General features: G+C 43.3%; 1 protein-coding gene across 3 annotated transcripts in view; it reads left to right on the top strand.

Moving 5' to 3' along the window:
* HSPA4 (heat shock protein family A (Hsp70) member 4) overlaps positions 1 to 14,584 on the top strand; it is a 57,944-nt gene that overhangs the window by 10,788 nt on the left and 32,572 nt on the right. For all 3 annotated transcript variants that reach the window (XM_033181232.1, XM_033181234.1, XM_033181233.1), the window contains exons 2-6: positions 3,067 to 3,124; positions 5,499 to 5,639; positions 9,530 to 9,652; positions 12,780 to 12,879; positions 13,548 to 13,681. In XM_033181232.1, coding sequence (XP_033037123.1) covers positions 3,067 to 3,124; positions 5,499 to 5,639; positions 9,530 to 9,652; positions 12,780 to 12,879; positions 13,548 to 13,681 — 556 coding nt within the window. The remainder of the gene's footprint in view (positions 1 to 3,066; positions 3,125 to 5,498; positions 5,640 to 9,529; positions 9,653 to 12,779; positions 12,880 to 13,547; positions 13,682 to 14,584) is intronic.

Genomic DNA, 14,584 nt, shown 5'->3' with positions numbered 1-14,584 from the left:
AAGTGGGTAAGATTGCATTGGGCAGTTTCCTAAAGGGCAATATGGGCTTTGAGAGGAGTGACATTTACATGGTACTGAGGATTTTATTTATTTTCATCTAGTGTCTAAAACAGATACTGTTTTAGTGATTGGTGGCATAGTTGCAGAAAGGCTGAGGTTGATACCTTTGCTTTTGAGGGGCTACTCCTCGCACTTTCTAGGCCCAAAAGCTTAGGATTTGGAGGAATTCTGATGAGGTCCTAGGGTATACTATGTTTGTTCTTCCTGTCATTTAATAGAAGGTGTGGCTTCCTGTAGCTGCCCTGGGAGATTGGCTCACAGGGGTTCTTTGCCATTGGTTGTAAAGGACCACTGAAGCCCAGGGAGGCCCAGCATTCTGCCAGTTTTCACAGGGCTCTTAAGTTTATGTTTCTGCCAAATTAGTAGGTCATCTAATTTAGTCAGATTTGGACCAAGGCAGTATGGTTCCAGAGCTCTTATTTACTCTGTTGACTTGGAAGAATCAGGAGTTCAGCGAGGATAAGAGTCAAAGCTTTAGACATCACCTACTGTCCTGTCTTCATTGCTTTCAGATTGCATGACCCTGGATAAATTTATTTACTGTGGTCTCGCTCGCTCTGTTCCCCAGGCTGGAGTGCGATAGCATGATCACAGATTGCTGCAGCCTCAGCCTCCTGGGTTCAGGTGATCCTCCTGCCTCAGCCACCCCCACCCCATGACTCCACTATACCTGGGACTACAGGTGCTCACCACCATGCCCAGCTAAGTTTTTTTTTTTTTTTTTTTTTGAGATGGAGTCTCGCTGTGTCGCCCAGGCTGGAGTGCAGTGGCATGATCTGGGCTCACTGCAAGCTCCGTTTCCTGGGCTCACGCCCTTCTCCTGCCTCAGCCTCCCGAGTAGCTGGGACTACAGGCGCCTGCCACCATGCCCGGCTAATTTTTTTGTATTTTTAGTAGAGATGGGGTTTCACTGTGTTAGCCAGGATGGTCTTGATCTCATGACCTCATGATCCGCCTGCCTCGGCCTCCGAAAGTGATGGGATTATAGGAGTGAGCCGCTGCGCCCAGCCTTGTATTTTTTTTTTTAATAGAGACAGGGTTTTACCGTATTGCCCAGGCTGGTCTTGAATTCCTGGACTCAAGTGATCCACCTGTCTTGGCCTCCCCAAATCTTGGGATTGCAGGCTTGAGCCACTGCGCCTAGCCAAATTTACTCTTTTTTGTTTTGTTTTTGAGATGGAGTGTTGCTCTTGTTGCCCAGGCTGGAGTGCAGTGGCGCGATCTTGGCTCACTGCAACCTCTGCCTCCCAGGTTCAAGTGATTCTCCTGCCTCAGCCTCGCAAGTAGCTGGGATTATAGGCGCCCACCACCACGCCCAGCTAATTTTTTTGTATTTTTAGTAGAGACAGACCATGTTGACCTGACTGGTCTCGAACTCCTGACCTCAGGTCATCTGCCCTCCTCGGTCCCCCAGAGTGCTGGGATTACAGGCATGAACCACTGCACCTGGCAAAAATTGACTTATACTTACTAATGCCTTTGTTTGTCTGTTTTGTTTTTGAGACAGAGTCTCACTCTGTTGCCAGGCTGGAGTGCAGTGGCGTGGTCTCGGCTCACTGCAACCCCCGACTCCCCAGTTCAAGCAATTCTCCTGCCTTAGCCTCCTGAGTAGGTGGGATTACAGGCACATGCCACCACGCCCAGCTAATTTTTGTATTTTTAGTAGAGACAGGGTTTCACCGTGTTGGCCTGGCTGGTCTCAAACTCCTGACTTCAGGTGACCCACCTGCCTCGGCCCCTCAAAGTACTGGAATTATAGGTGTGACCCTCTGCGCCCGGCCAAAACTTACTTATTAATGCCTTTTTTTTTTTTTTAAGACAGAGTCTCGCTGTGTCACCAGGCTGGAGCACAGTGGTGCGGTCTTGGCTCACTGCAACATCCGACTCCTTGGTTCAAGTAATTCTCCTGCCTCAGCCTCCTGAGCAGGTGGGATTACAGGCACGTGCCACCACGCCCAGCTAATTTTTGTATTTTTAGTAGAGATGTGATTTCACCATGTTGGCCAGGATGGTCTTGATCTCCTGACCTCGTGATCTGCCTGCCCTGGCCTCCCAAAGTGCTGGGATTATAGGCGTGAGCCACCGCGCTTTTTAAGCATAGGCCCGGCTTTTTTTTTTTTTTAACCTTCAAGCAGATTTCAGTTTCGCCTTTCTGAAAGAAGCAGTAAATAGATTAAATCAGGAGATAGTGTATGAATTGGTAATTTAGAAGATGTTCAAAAGTGGGGATGAAGTTCCTTGTCAGAAATTCTGAGTCCTGGCCAGGTACAGGGGCTCACGCCTAAATGTCAGCATTTTGGGAGTCCAAGATGGGTGAATCATCTGAGGTCAGGAGTTCGAGACTAGTCTGACCAACGTGGTGAAACTCCGTCTCTACTAAAAATACAAAAATTAGCTGAGCGTGATGGTGCATGCCTGTAATCCCAGCTACTCGGGGGGCTGCGGCAAGAAAATCACTTTAACCTGGGAGGTGGAGGTTGCAGTGAGCTGAGATAGGGCTACTGTAGTCCTGCCTGGGCGACAGAGTGAGACTCTTAAAAAAATAATAAAATTGAGTGCCTGGAAACTAGTTTTAGAAAAATTACTTTTTTACTTATTTAATAGGGCGAGAGTTGCTTTCAGGGTTTGTAGACTATATTCTTGGTGACGTTATGAGCTGTCTTAAAAATGTTAATTGATACATTGATGTGAGGGTACATTATTTTATACTGGGATTTTGAACAGGAGACTTGAAAAATAATTAGAGAATGGTAGAGACTGTCTAGTCCACCTCTCTGACAGGTAGTTATCACATCAGACCTGTGCTCCAGCATGTAAATGACAGGACTCAGTTGTAAGAGGCAACCCATTACATGGACAGATTTACTCAATAGAAAGGTCAAAATCATAGATTTGTACCATTAAAATACATGGCATTTTAGCTGACACTGAGATCTTGCCTGCTATGCTTTTGGATTTATTATTGCAGTAAGATTTAGTTCTTAAAGTGTTCGTTTTGTCTTCTAGGGCTTGCATTTCTTTTGGTCCTAAGAATCGTTCAATTGGAGCAGCAGCTAAAAGTCAGGTAAAGTTTCGTTTTTTTCCTAAACTGACTTATTTCTTCTGTTCATCCATGTGTTCAGCAAGTAGTTGAATGCCCATTATGTACCTAGCACTGATAGACCCTGGGTATACAACTGACATACACACCTGTTCTCTGTTCTCAGATACAGTCAGCCCTCAGAATTCCATGTGTTCTGCATCTGTAGATTCAAACAACTGTGGATCAAAAATATTTTTGGGAAAAAATATAACACTGCAATAATAAAAAATACAAATAAAAACAATCCAGTGTAACAACTATTTACATAGCATTTACATTGTATTATGTGTTATAAGTAATCTAGAGACAACTTCAAGTATACAGGAGGATGTGCATAGGTTATAGGCCAACACTATGTCATTTTGTATAAGGGACTTGAGCATCTGTGGATTTTGGTCTAATTCAAGGGGTGCCCTGGAATCAATCCCCTGCAGATACCCAGGGACTACTGCGTCAGTGAGAAGCACATAGCCTTAAAATAGCATTAGCAGTATAATCTGTTTAATGCAAACTGCCAGGGTGGATTTTGTCCAGATCTTGTTAAGCAAGGCTTGCTTGTTCCTTGATATTTTACATGCTCCTTAAGTCTGTCTTGTTGGGCCTTACATCTTACTCATATATAAGGTAACTGTTGATCTTATTAATCAAGTTTCTCAAGGAAGGAAAGCATATCTCTAGAAATACATTAAAGGACTTGCCATTAGTTTACTCTGTAAACCAGGAACCTGACGTAGTTGCTGATTTCTGAATAACCAGAGCAGCAGAACCCCAAGAGTTCTGTTATTCTAAGTGTCTGAGATATCTGTAAAATTAAAGAGTTGCATGTTTGACCTTCTTATGGTTCAATCTGGAGCAACCCTGTAGGGTGAATCTGTTTTTGAATGGGGCAGGGCCTAAAATTTATTAGCCTAAATGTAGTACTTGGCCAATTGGTTTTAATTAAGTTGGATGTTTTATAGTTCGTTTTCACAGTGCTCAAGATTTTTTAGGAGATAGCAGGTAGACAATATTGAACCATTTTGAGATCTCTTTCCTTCTAAAATTTGAGCTGATCGCTCCTGTTTTTTAAACCTCCTTTTCATGATTGAGAAACAGTTACTATACTAAACTGGCTGCTCAGTTCCAGGTTGATACAGTTATTGTGTTACAGAGTTTCTGTTTGGTAGCTTAGTCAAGGAAGACATGATTTGGGAGGCCTCATCTGTTTCACAAAAGGACTTCTGTGTGTTCCCTTTCTTCTCGGGGATACAGGAGCTTATTACATCTCCTGCATTGGGAGGAAGAGCCTGTAAATCTTAAGCAGAAGGTCATGGTCATTCTGGAATGTTTTGAATGTTTTTGTCAGCATTTTCCCTTTGTAAATTGTGATAACTTATTCTAGAGGAATTAGAAAACATAGATAAAAAAGTGTTTAAGGAATTTGAAAATCACTTGTTCAACCATTATTAAAAAATCATATAGACATTTGTCTTACCACCTTCTGAAAACTTTTACCTATTATATATTTCATTGTATGAATATACCATAATTTATTTAAGCATTTCCCTGTTATTAACCATTTAGGTTGTTTCTAGGCATCTGCTGTTACAAATAGTAGTCTCCCAATATCCTTTTGTGTTCATTTTTGTGTACTTAGTATGATTTTTTTTTCTTTTATGAGAAATTTGTTTCACTGGAACTTCTTTCTTTTTCTTTTTTTTTTTTTTTTGAGAGTGCAGTGGCCCTGTCTCAGCTCAGCGCAACCTCCACCTCCCAGGTTCAAGTGATTCTCATGCCTCAGCCTCCTGAATAGCTGGGATTACAGGTGCACACCACTTGCCCGGCTAATTTTTTGTATTTTCAGTAGAGACAGTGTTTCACCATGTTGGTCAGGCTGGTCTCGAACTCCTGACCTCAAATGAGGCCCTGGCCACTTTCAAAGTGCTGGAATTATAGGCGTGAGCCACGACACGCGGCCTTAATTAGAATTTCTGAATCAATTTATGTATTGCTGAGTTGGTTTCTGGAAACTTTCAACCATAAACTATGGGCAACTTTTAAAGGCTACAAGTTATTTTATGTAAATGTTTACTAGAAGTTTAAGAACAGAAAATACTTATTCAGGTGTAATTACCTGACTTCATCTGATATAGGAAGAGCAGGACTCTGTTTTTAGCCCTGCCGCTCTGAGACCCGTGCAAATCCCTCATCCCTCACTTCGCATGCTAGTGGGCACCATTTAGAAAAGTTTAGTGTCTGAAGAAACCGAAACCAAGGAGACTGTATAAAGTTAAAATGGTGCTAATTTAATCTGAGGCTGTTGAAATAAAAAAAAAAATTATTAGTAGTTTTTCCACTCTGATATTCTTTCTCTTAGGTAATTTCGAATGCCAAGAACACAGTCCAAGGATTTAAAAGATTCCATGGCCGAGCATTCTCTGATCCATTTGTGGAGGCAGAAAAATCTAACCTTGCATATGATATTGTGCACTTGCCCACAGGATTAACAGGTATAAAGGTAAGGTTGTCAAGTTAATGCCTTATAATTAAAATGCAGTATTTTATCAGTTCAATATCTATCTGTACCTTTCTGATGTCAGATTGTAATGAAAATGCTTACAGATGCTTAGGAAAAGTTTTTTTCTGGTGAAGACTATTTGACATTTTTTGAATGATCTGGATTTTGGTTGGGAGCCATGGGTGGTGCTCTTAATATGGGTTGGATGCCTGGGTAGTGACGGTTTGAAGTTAATACTGCCATTGCTGCTTGTTTTGCTCACTGATGCAATGGCCTTTTAGCGTGATTTTAGGGAATGACTTCTGGAAGAGCAGGCAAAGGAATCACAGGTTTTTTTTTTTTTTTTTTTTTTTTTTTTTTGAGATGGACTCTCGCTCTGTCACCCAGGCCGGTGGGCAATGGCGCGATCGTGGCTCACGCCTCCTGGGTTCAAGTGATTCTCCTGCCTCAGCCTACCAAGTAGCTGGGATTACAGGTGTGTAATCCCTCTGCCTCCTGGGTTCAAGTGATTCTCCTGCCTCAGCCTCCCAAATAGCTGGGATTACAGGCGCGTGCCACCACGTCTGGGTAATTTTTTGCATCTTTAATAGAATGGGGTTTCACCGTGTTGGCCAGGTTGGTCTCAAACTCCTGACCTTGTGATTCGCCCACCTCGGCCTCCCAAAGTGTCGGGATTACAGGCGTGAGCCCTGCGCCCGGCAGGAATCACAGTTTTAAGTCACTAGCAAATAGATGGACATACTCTTGGATATAGGACTTAATTTAGAAAGAGATGTTCTTTTGGGGAAAAGTGAGTTTGGTCTTTATCTCTGGTACATCTAGTGGAGTCTCTGGAAGTATGCAGTGAACTGATCACAGAAAAGAGGTAAGAGGCTGGGAGATGGATAGGGTGGACACATTTGCCTTTCTTGTACTCAGAGGTAGTAAGAGGAATCCCCAAGTGGGGGGTGGGGGCGTGATTGGCTTTCCAGGCAGGTGAGTTTATGAGGATATTTGGTTTTGGAGACCAAGAATCAGGAGAACAGGCTGGAAAGCCAGGAGATGTTGAGAACCGTGAGAAGAAGGTAGTCTACTGTTGCAGTGTAGCCATTAATTTAGTTGTATTTAGAAGTGAAAAATTCTGAAAACTAAAGAATGATGACTGGGTTTACTTAAAATATCTGTGGTAATTAAGGACAGTTTGAATGGGATAGTAAAAGATGAAGCTGAAGCACAGGAAAGAGAAAGGGGTTAAAAAGGGAGGTGAAGAAATGGGCAGTACTTACTAGTTACAAAAGAAATAGGATAAGTATTGGCAGATTTAGTCATAAGCATTGCAAGAACCAAAGGAGAAAAAGACTAGGAAGAAGATTTGGGAAACAAGTAGATGCAAGTCTAAAAGTGGAGGAATTGACCTCAGAATTAGACAAATAGCAGGGAAGAAAGAGATAATTTAGAAAGGGCACCAGGAGGGATATTTCCCTATCTTTATCATGCAATATAGTAAGAGCTGTTCAATTCTAAACCAGAATAAATTGTGGTTGGGTTGGGGAGTGAGAAGGTGGCACGCAAGCTGAGTTAGGGCAGCAGCTAAAAGAAGAGAGCAACATGTTCTATTCTGGATTGTAATTGGGGAATATGGGCATGTGGGATGGGATGGGATTATTTTAGGCAGTCTTTCAACATTTAAAATTCATAACTGTTACCAAAGTTGCAGACTTTTATCTGGAATAGGGCTTTATCTTGAAGCTTTGTTCATTCATTATTGTTACTTATTTTATTTTATTTTTTGAGACAATCTCGCTGTGTCACCTAGGCTGGAATGCAGTGGCAAGATCTAGGTTTACTGCAATCTCCGCCTCCTGGGTTCAAGCTTTTCTCATGCTTCAGTCTCCCTGGTAGCTGGGATTACAGGCACGGACCATCACACCCAGCTAATTTTTTGTGTTTTTAGTAGAGAGGGGGTTTCACCATGTTGGCCAGGCTGGTCTTGAACTCCTGACCTCAAGTGATTTGCCTGCCTCAGCCTCCCAAAGTGCTGGGACTACAGGTGTAAGCCACTGCACCCAGCCCATCTTTTTCTTTTTCTTTTTTTTTTTTTTTGAGACGGAGTCTTGCTCTGTCACCCAGGCTGGAGTGCAGTGGCCGGATCTCAGCTCACTGCAAGCTCCGCCTCCCAGGTTTATGCCATTCTCCTGCCTCAGCCTCCCGAGTAGCTGGGACTACAGGCGCCCGCCACCTCGCCCGGCTAGTTTTTTGTATTTTTTAGTAGAGACGGGGTTTCACGGTGTTAGCCAGGATGGTCTCGATCTCCTGACCTCGTGATCCACCCATCTCGGCCTCCCAAAGTGCTGGGATTACAGGCTTGAGCCACCGCGCCCGGCCCCCATCTTTTATTATTTAATTCAACCAGTATTTATTATGCCAGGTCCTGTTCTAGGTGCTGGAGCTATGGCAGTGTACAATCAGGCAAATGCATGTCCTAATTGAATCCTAATTGTGGAGATGGATAATAAACAGTAAACACATTAAAACACACATAGTATGTGTAAACAGTAAACACATTAAAATACACATAGTATGTCAGATAGTAAAATAGTTTCTACCAGCAGCCTCTTTATGGACAGTGTGGGTCTTGGGGAGCTACACTGATTTGCCTTTGCAAAGGAACTTTTCTTAAGATTTGTCGTTTTAGGCCGGGCGCGGTGGCTCAAGCCTGTAATCCCAGCACTTTGGGAGGCCGAGACGGGCGGATCACGAGGTCAGGAGATCGAGACCATCCTGGCTAACACGGTGAAACCCCGTCTCTACTAAAAAAAAATACAAAAATCTAGCCGGGCGAGGTGGCGGGCGCCTGTAGTCCCAGCTACTGCAGTCCCAGCTACTGCGGAGGCTGAGGCAGGAGAATGGCATAAACCCGGGAGGCAGAGCTTGCAGTGAGCTGAGATCCGGCCACTGCACTCCAGCCGGGCGACAGGGCGAGACTCCGTCTCAAAAAAAAAAAAAAAAAAAAAAAAAAAAAAAGATTTGTCGTTTTACATTGTGGTCCTTCATCTCCAAGTATCGTGTTTGGTTGAGAGCTAAAATAGTCAGGCCGGGCGCGGTGGCTCAAGCCTGTAATCCCAGCACTTTGGGAGGCCGAGACGGGTGGATCACGAGGTCAGGAAATCGAGACCATCCTGGCTAACATGGTGAAACCCCGTCTCTACTAAAAAAAATACAAAAAATTAGCCGGGCGAGATGGCGGGCGCCTGTAGTCCCAGCTACTCGGGAGGCTGAGGCGAGAGAATGGCGTAAACCCAGGAGGCGGAGCTTGCAGTGAGCTGAGATCCGGCCACTGCACTCCAGCCTGGGCGACAGAGCGAGACTCCGTCTCAAAAAAAAAAAAAAAAAAAGAAAGCTAAAATAGTCTAGGCGTGGTGGCTCATGCATGTAATCCCAGCACTTTGGGAGGCCGAGGCAGGAGGATTGCTTGAAGCCAGGAGGTTTGAGACTAGCATCGGCAACAAAGCAAGAACCCTGTCTCTACAAGGAAAAAAAGAAAAAAATTAGCTAGATGTGATGACGTGCTCTTTTGCTCCCTGCTACTTGGGAGGCTGAGGCAGGAGGATTGCTTAAACCTAGGAAGTTAAGTCTCCAGTGAGCTGTGATCATGCCACTGCACTCCAGAGGAGAGAGAGAGCGACAGAGAGAGACCCTGCCTCCAAAAAAAAAACAAAAAAAAAACAAAAACAAAAACAAAAAACTAGAAGTGACCTTCAAGGTATTACTTGCAAAACTAGCTTTTTTTCAACCCCCTCTTGAGATAATGTTGTGTTGATAATGGGAGGCATTGTTCATTTTAGCTTTTAGGACTAGGACATGAAGAAGGAAATACAATAAGTCTAGGCCTCTTTGTTGTTTTCTTGCAGGTGACATATATGGAGGAAGAGCGAAATTTTACCACTGAGCAAGTGACTGCCATGCTTTTGTCCAAACTGAAGGAAACAGCCGAAAGTGTGCTTAAGAAGCCTGTAGTTGACTGTGTTGTTTCGGTGAGTTTGATCCCTATACATTATTGGGAATTTGCATGAAGAAGCAAAGAGAAGAAAGCTGCTAATTTCAAGTAAAGTTTTTTGTCTCAGGTTGTAATGGTTATTTAAAAAATTTGTCAGGCTGGGCGCAGTGGCTCATGCTTATAATCCCAGCACTTTGGGAGGCCTAGGTGGGTGGATCACCTGAGGTCAGGAGTTTGAGACCAGCCTGGCCAACATGGTGAAACCCTATGTCTACTAAAAATACAAAAATTAGCTGGGTGTGGTGGTGGGCACCTGTAATCCCAGCTACTTGCGAGGCTGAGGCAGGAGAATTGCTTGAACCCAGGAAGCTGAGGTTGCAGTGAGCCGAGATGGTGCCATTGCACTTCGGCCTGGGTGACAAGAGCAAAACTCTGTCTCAAAGAAAAAAAAAATTATGAAACTAGTCTTCATTTTCTTACTCTCTTCTGCTGCTTAGCTTTTACTCAGGCCTCCTTTGTTATTCTGCCTATTTAAATCTCTTCTGTTCTTCAAGGTACATGCATCTCAGCCTGCCCACTTCTTCCTGGATTTTTTTCACCACCTAGGATAGTGCCTAGCATAGCACAGCGTAGTCACTCATTTGTTGAATTAGTTGAATACCCCCAATTGTAAATGGCACTTGTTCTCTATTTGTATTTGCTGTTGGTATCTAGCATTAAAGACAAAGGCAAGGGCTGTGCTTGGTGGTTTAATCCCAGCACTGTGGGAGGCGAGGGCAGGAGGATCCTTTGAGACCATCCTGGGCAACACAGTGAGATCCCTGTCTTTACGGAAAAAAAAAAAAAAGCTGGGCGTGGTGGCGCACATCTGTAGTCCCAGCTACTTGGGAGGCTCATTCGAGCCCAGGAGTTTGAGGCTGCAGTGAGCTGTGATCACACCACCGCATTCTTGCCTGTACAATAGAGTGAGACCCTGTCTCAAAAAAATTATCCAAAAAACATAAAGACATGGCAGCAGTTGACTTTATCTTTTGCATATCTCTGTTAAGATGAAAGCCTGGCTGCTGTAGCTTTGTGCTTTAGTATGGCGGAATCCTTAGGGACTGTTGAAATATGTGTGGTTACATTGGCTTTGCCACCGAATCTCCTCATTCTGCAATTGTTACCTGATACTTTAGTTTCGTGGCCTGTTTCGTCTTACCGTTGGTGCATTGATTGGCAAAGCATGGACTCTTAGGTGGCTTTTTCACCCCATAGTCTGTTGCCTGGTGGATTCCTTAGTCGTTGGTTATTGTAAAGTAGAATTGACATTTGTCAGAAAGAATTGGATTATAGTTGTGTACACCATTTTGGGAATGGGCTTTATTCTTTATAGAAGAATAAAAACGCTATGTTCCTTTAAAAAGCTCAGATTCAGTGACCTTGATTCCCCAGTGGCTGATACACCAGACACTGTATTTCTTAGATGTTTCCTACCTTTCCTCGCCTCTCCATTGGTCTCCCAGATTTGTTTCCATTCCTCCATCTAGTGCCCCTAGTTTTGCTCCTGCATTACACTCTGTGTGGGAGTAAAATATATATAAAATATTGGAATGCCTAAGTGTCTTTTCTGGTTTTGGATAAGAGTCATGTTTGGGTGGGGCCTGAAGATCACACTTGAGTTTTGGTAATTTGCTTAGGAGGGTTCACAGGCGCTAGCATATAGCTATTCTCATTTTTTTTTTTTTTTTTGAGACGGAGTCTTGCTCTGTCACCCAGGCTGGAGGGCAGTGGCGCGATCTCGGCTTACTGCATGCTTTGCCTCCCGGGTTCACGCCATTCTCCTGCCTCAGCCTCCCAAGTAGCTGGGACTACAGGCACCCACCACCACGCCCGGCTAATTTTTTTGTATTTTAGTAGAGGTGAGGTTTCATCATGTTAGCCAGGATGGTCTCTGTCTCCTGACCTTGTGATCTGCCCACCTCGGCCTCGGCCTCCCAAAGTGCTAGGATTACAGGCTTCCCAAAGTGCTGGGATTACAGGCGTGAGCCACCGCGCCCGGCCGCGTATAGCTATTCTTATGCTAAGATTTATTATAGTGAAGGGATGCAAAGCAAAATCAACAAAGGGAAAAGGCACATGAGGCAGAGTCTGGAGGAAACCAGGCACAAGCTTCCCAGAGTCAGCATGTGCTTAACTCCAGCAACAGATTGTAACAATACGAGTGAAATGTCCTCTACCACAGGAGTTCTGCCTGAGCCTGGTCCAGGGTTTTTTTTTGAGACTGAGTTTCGCTCTTGTTTCCCAGCTTGGAGTGCAGTGGCATGATCTTGGCTCACTGCAGCTTCCACCTCCCAGGTTCAAGCCTCAGCCTCCGGAGTAGCTGGGATTACAGGCATGTGCCACCACACCCAGCTAGTGTTTTTTTTTTTTTTTTTTTTTTTTTTTTTGTAGAGATGGAGTTTCACCATGTTGGCCAGGCTGGTCTCAAGCTCCTGACGTCAGGTAATCCACCCGCCCCGGCCTCCCAAAGTGCTGGGATTACAGGCAAGAGCCACCGTGCCTGAGTAGTCCAGGGTTTTTATCGGGGGTCAGTCACATTGGTACCCTATACCTAGCGTGAACCAAAATTCCAGATTCCCAGAAGGAAAGCCGGTAGTCAGCACAAGCTGCATTTTTGTATAAACAGTTTAGGTACAGTGAGCCACTCTTAATCATTTAGGGAAATTTTTTTTTTTTTTTTTTTTTTGAGACGGAGTCTCGCTCTGTCGCCCAGGCTGGAGTGCAGTGGCCGGATCTCAGCTCACTGCATAGGGAAATTTTTTCTGTTGATTTAGTGAACTGTTTGTGAATCAAGATCCTAGATGCCAGGCAAGGACCAACATGCAAGCAGGCGTTTTCTAAGGATAGTAGTTTCTGGCCTCTGTATTAACTCTTCTCTGCAGTCACTACTTTAGCTGTTGGTATTTTGGTCCGCCATGTAATGTGTGTATGTAAGGTAATGGTATGGCTATTGTATATCCTAACACTAACACTAAATACGCTAACTTTTCCCTACCAGTTTGAAATATTTTCTTGATCATATACAGAATAAATTGCTGTAGGTATTTGATGGCATTCTTGGAATTTACTAACTAAAATTAGAATCTATAATATAGTAAACATTCTTTTTTTTTTTTTGGTAGGTTCCTTGTTTCTATACTGATGCAGAAAGACGATCAGTGATGGATGCAACACAGATTGCTGGTCTTAATTGCTTGCGATTAATGAATGAAACCACTGCAGGTAAGGAAGGACCATTGATTGATTTTTTGACTTGGTTAATGTTGAAGGTTGTGAAATTTTAAAACTCCAGGGTTTCTTGCTCTTTATTTTGCTTTCAGCACTGCTACTCTTGCTTACCACCTGTGTCATGGTGTTTTTGCATACTGTGTCACTTGTGAAGAATTAATCTGACCAGTACTTTTTGTGTACCCTTATAGCACGCATTTTGGTATTTAATCACATGCTTTTTGGGGAAGGAGCACACTTAGCGTGTGGAGCAGTGCTTTCGGTTAAAGATTGGTCTTCTCTTAGACTTGTGGACTGGTAGAGTCAGCGGAATGGAACATTAAGCAGCAACTCATGGACAGAACATGTGGGGATGTTAAACATAGCATAGGGGAAGAAGAAATCCAGGAAAATATATTTGGAAAATGGGGGAAATGACTTGGGGAAAATTGTGCTAGAGTCCATTGGCAGCTATGAGGAAGTCTAAGTGAATGTCAAGATTTAACTCTTGGAAGGTAATGTTTTTCTTGAATAAATTATATAGTGCTTAAAAAGAATTTGATTTCTAAAATATAAGACATGTAGTTGCATTTGTTATACATAAAACCTCTTTTTTCCTGCTTAAATGAATCTTGTTTACTTAGATGTTGTTATGTTTAATTTTTGTGTTTTTTCTTCTGTAGTTGCTCTTGCATATGGAATCTATAAGCAAGATCTTCCTGCCTTAGAAGAGAAACCAAGAAATGTAGTTTTTGTAGACATGGGCCACTCTGCTTATCAAGTTTCTGTATGTGCATTTAATAGAGGAAAACTGAAAGTAAGCATGTTTTTTTTTTCCCCAGAAGACTGTGTTACTGTATGGTAATTATGAAATTTTGAGAGACAACTATTTTTTCTCATCTACAATATGGGAAAAATAATGCATACCTTACAGGGTTATTCGGAGGATTTTTTTTCTTTCTTTTTGTTTTTTTTTTTTGAGACAGAGTTTTGCTCTTGTTGCTCAGGCTGGAGTGCAATGGCGTGGTCTTGGCTCACTGCAACCTCCACCTCCCGGGTTAAAGCGGTTCTCCTGTCTCAGCCTTCCGAGTAGCTGGGATTACAGGCATGTGCCACCACGCCTGGCTAATTTTATATTTTTAGTAGAGACGGGGTTTCTCCATGTTGGTCAGGCTGGTCTTGAACTCCTGACCTGAGGTGATCCACCTGCCTTGGCCTCCGAAAGTGCTGAGGTTACAGGCGTGAGCCACCGCGCCCAGCAGGAGGACTTTTTAACATGTGGTTCCCTGGTGAATTTTACACTGGGGATTGAGAAGGTGGTACAGGTGCTCTGTCCTCTTGCTCTTGAGGTTTTGAGTGTTCTGGAAAAGGAGTTTCTTTTGGATTCCAAAACAAACTGGACTGGAAATTATAGATTTCTAGAAAGCCTAAATTGTAAGTGGTTTTGTACACACAGAAGTGTGGAAGGCAAGGAGGGGCCAGAGGGTGATCTCTGTCACAGTTGAGTTTGCTGGTTTATGCTAGTTCCACAGTAAGGTATAAAATTCTCTGTCTGTCTAGATGAGTTTATCTAGAATTTGGTGAAGAACCAAGGATTTCTCAAGTGTTTGCTTTAATTATTTGAAATACATATTAAAATTCTTGGTGCCGAGGTCTAAATTGAACCCCTTGTACCCATTGGAGATTGGTGGAGAGGGATTACCCCAAACTAGATATTTGG

The sequence above is a fragment of the Trachypithecus francoisi genome, unplaced genomic scaffold (genome assembly GCF_009764315.1).
Source record: "Trachypithecus francoisi isolate TF-2019V2 unplaced genomic scaffold, Tfra_2.0 Lachesis_group2, whole genome shotgun sequence".
Lineage (NCBI taxonomy): Eukaryota > Metazoa > Chordata > Mammalia > Primates > Cercopithecidae > Trachypithecus > Trachypithecus francoisi.
This window is presented reverse-complemented; position numbering and strand designations above follow the sequence as displayed.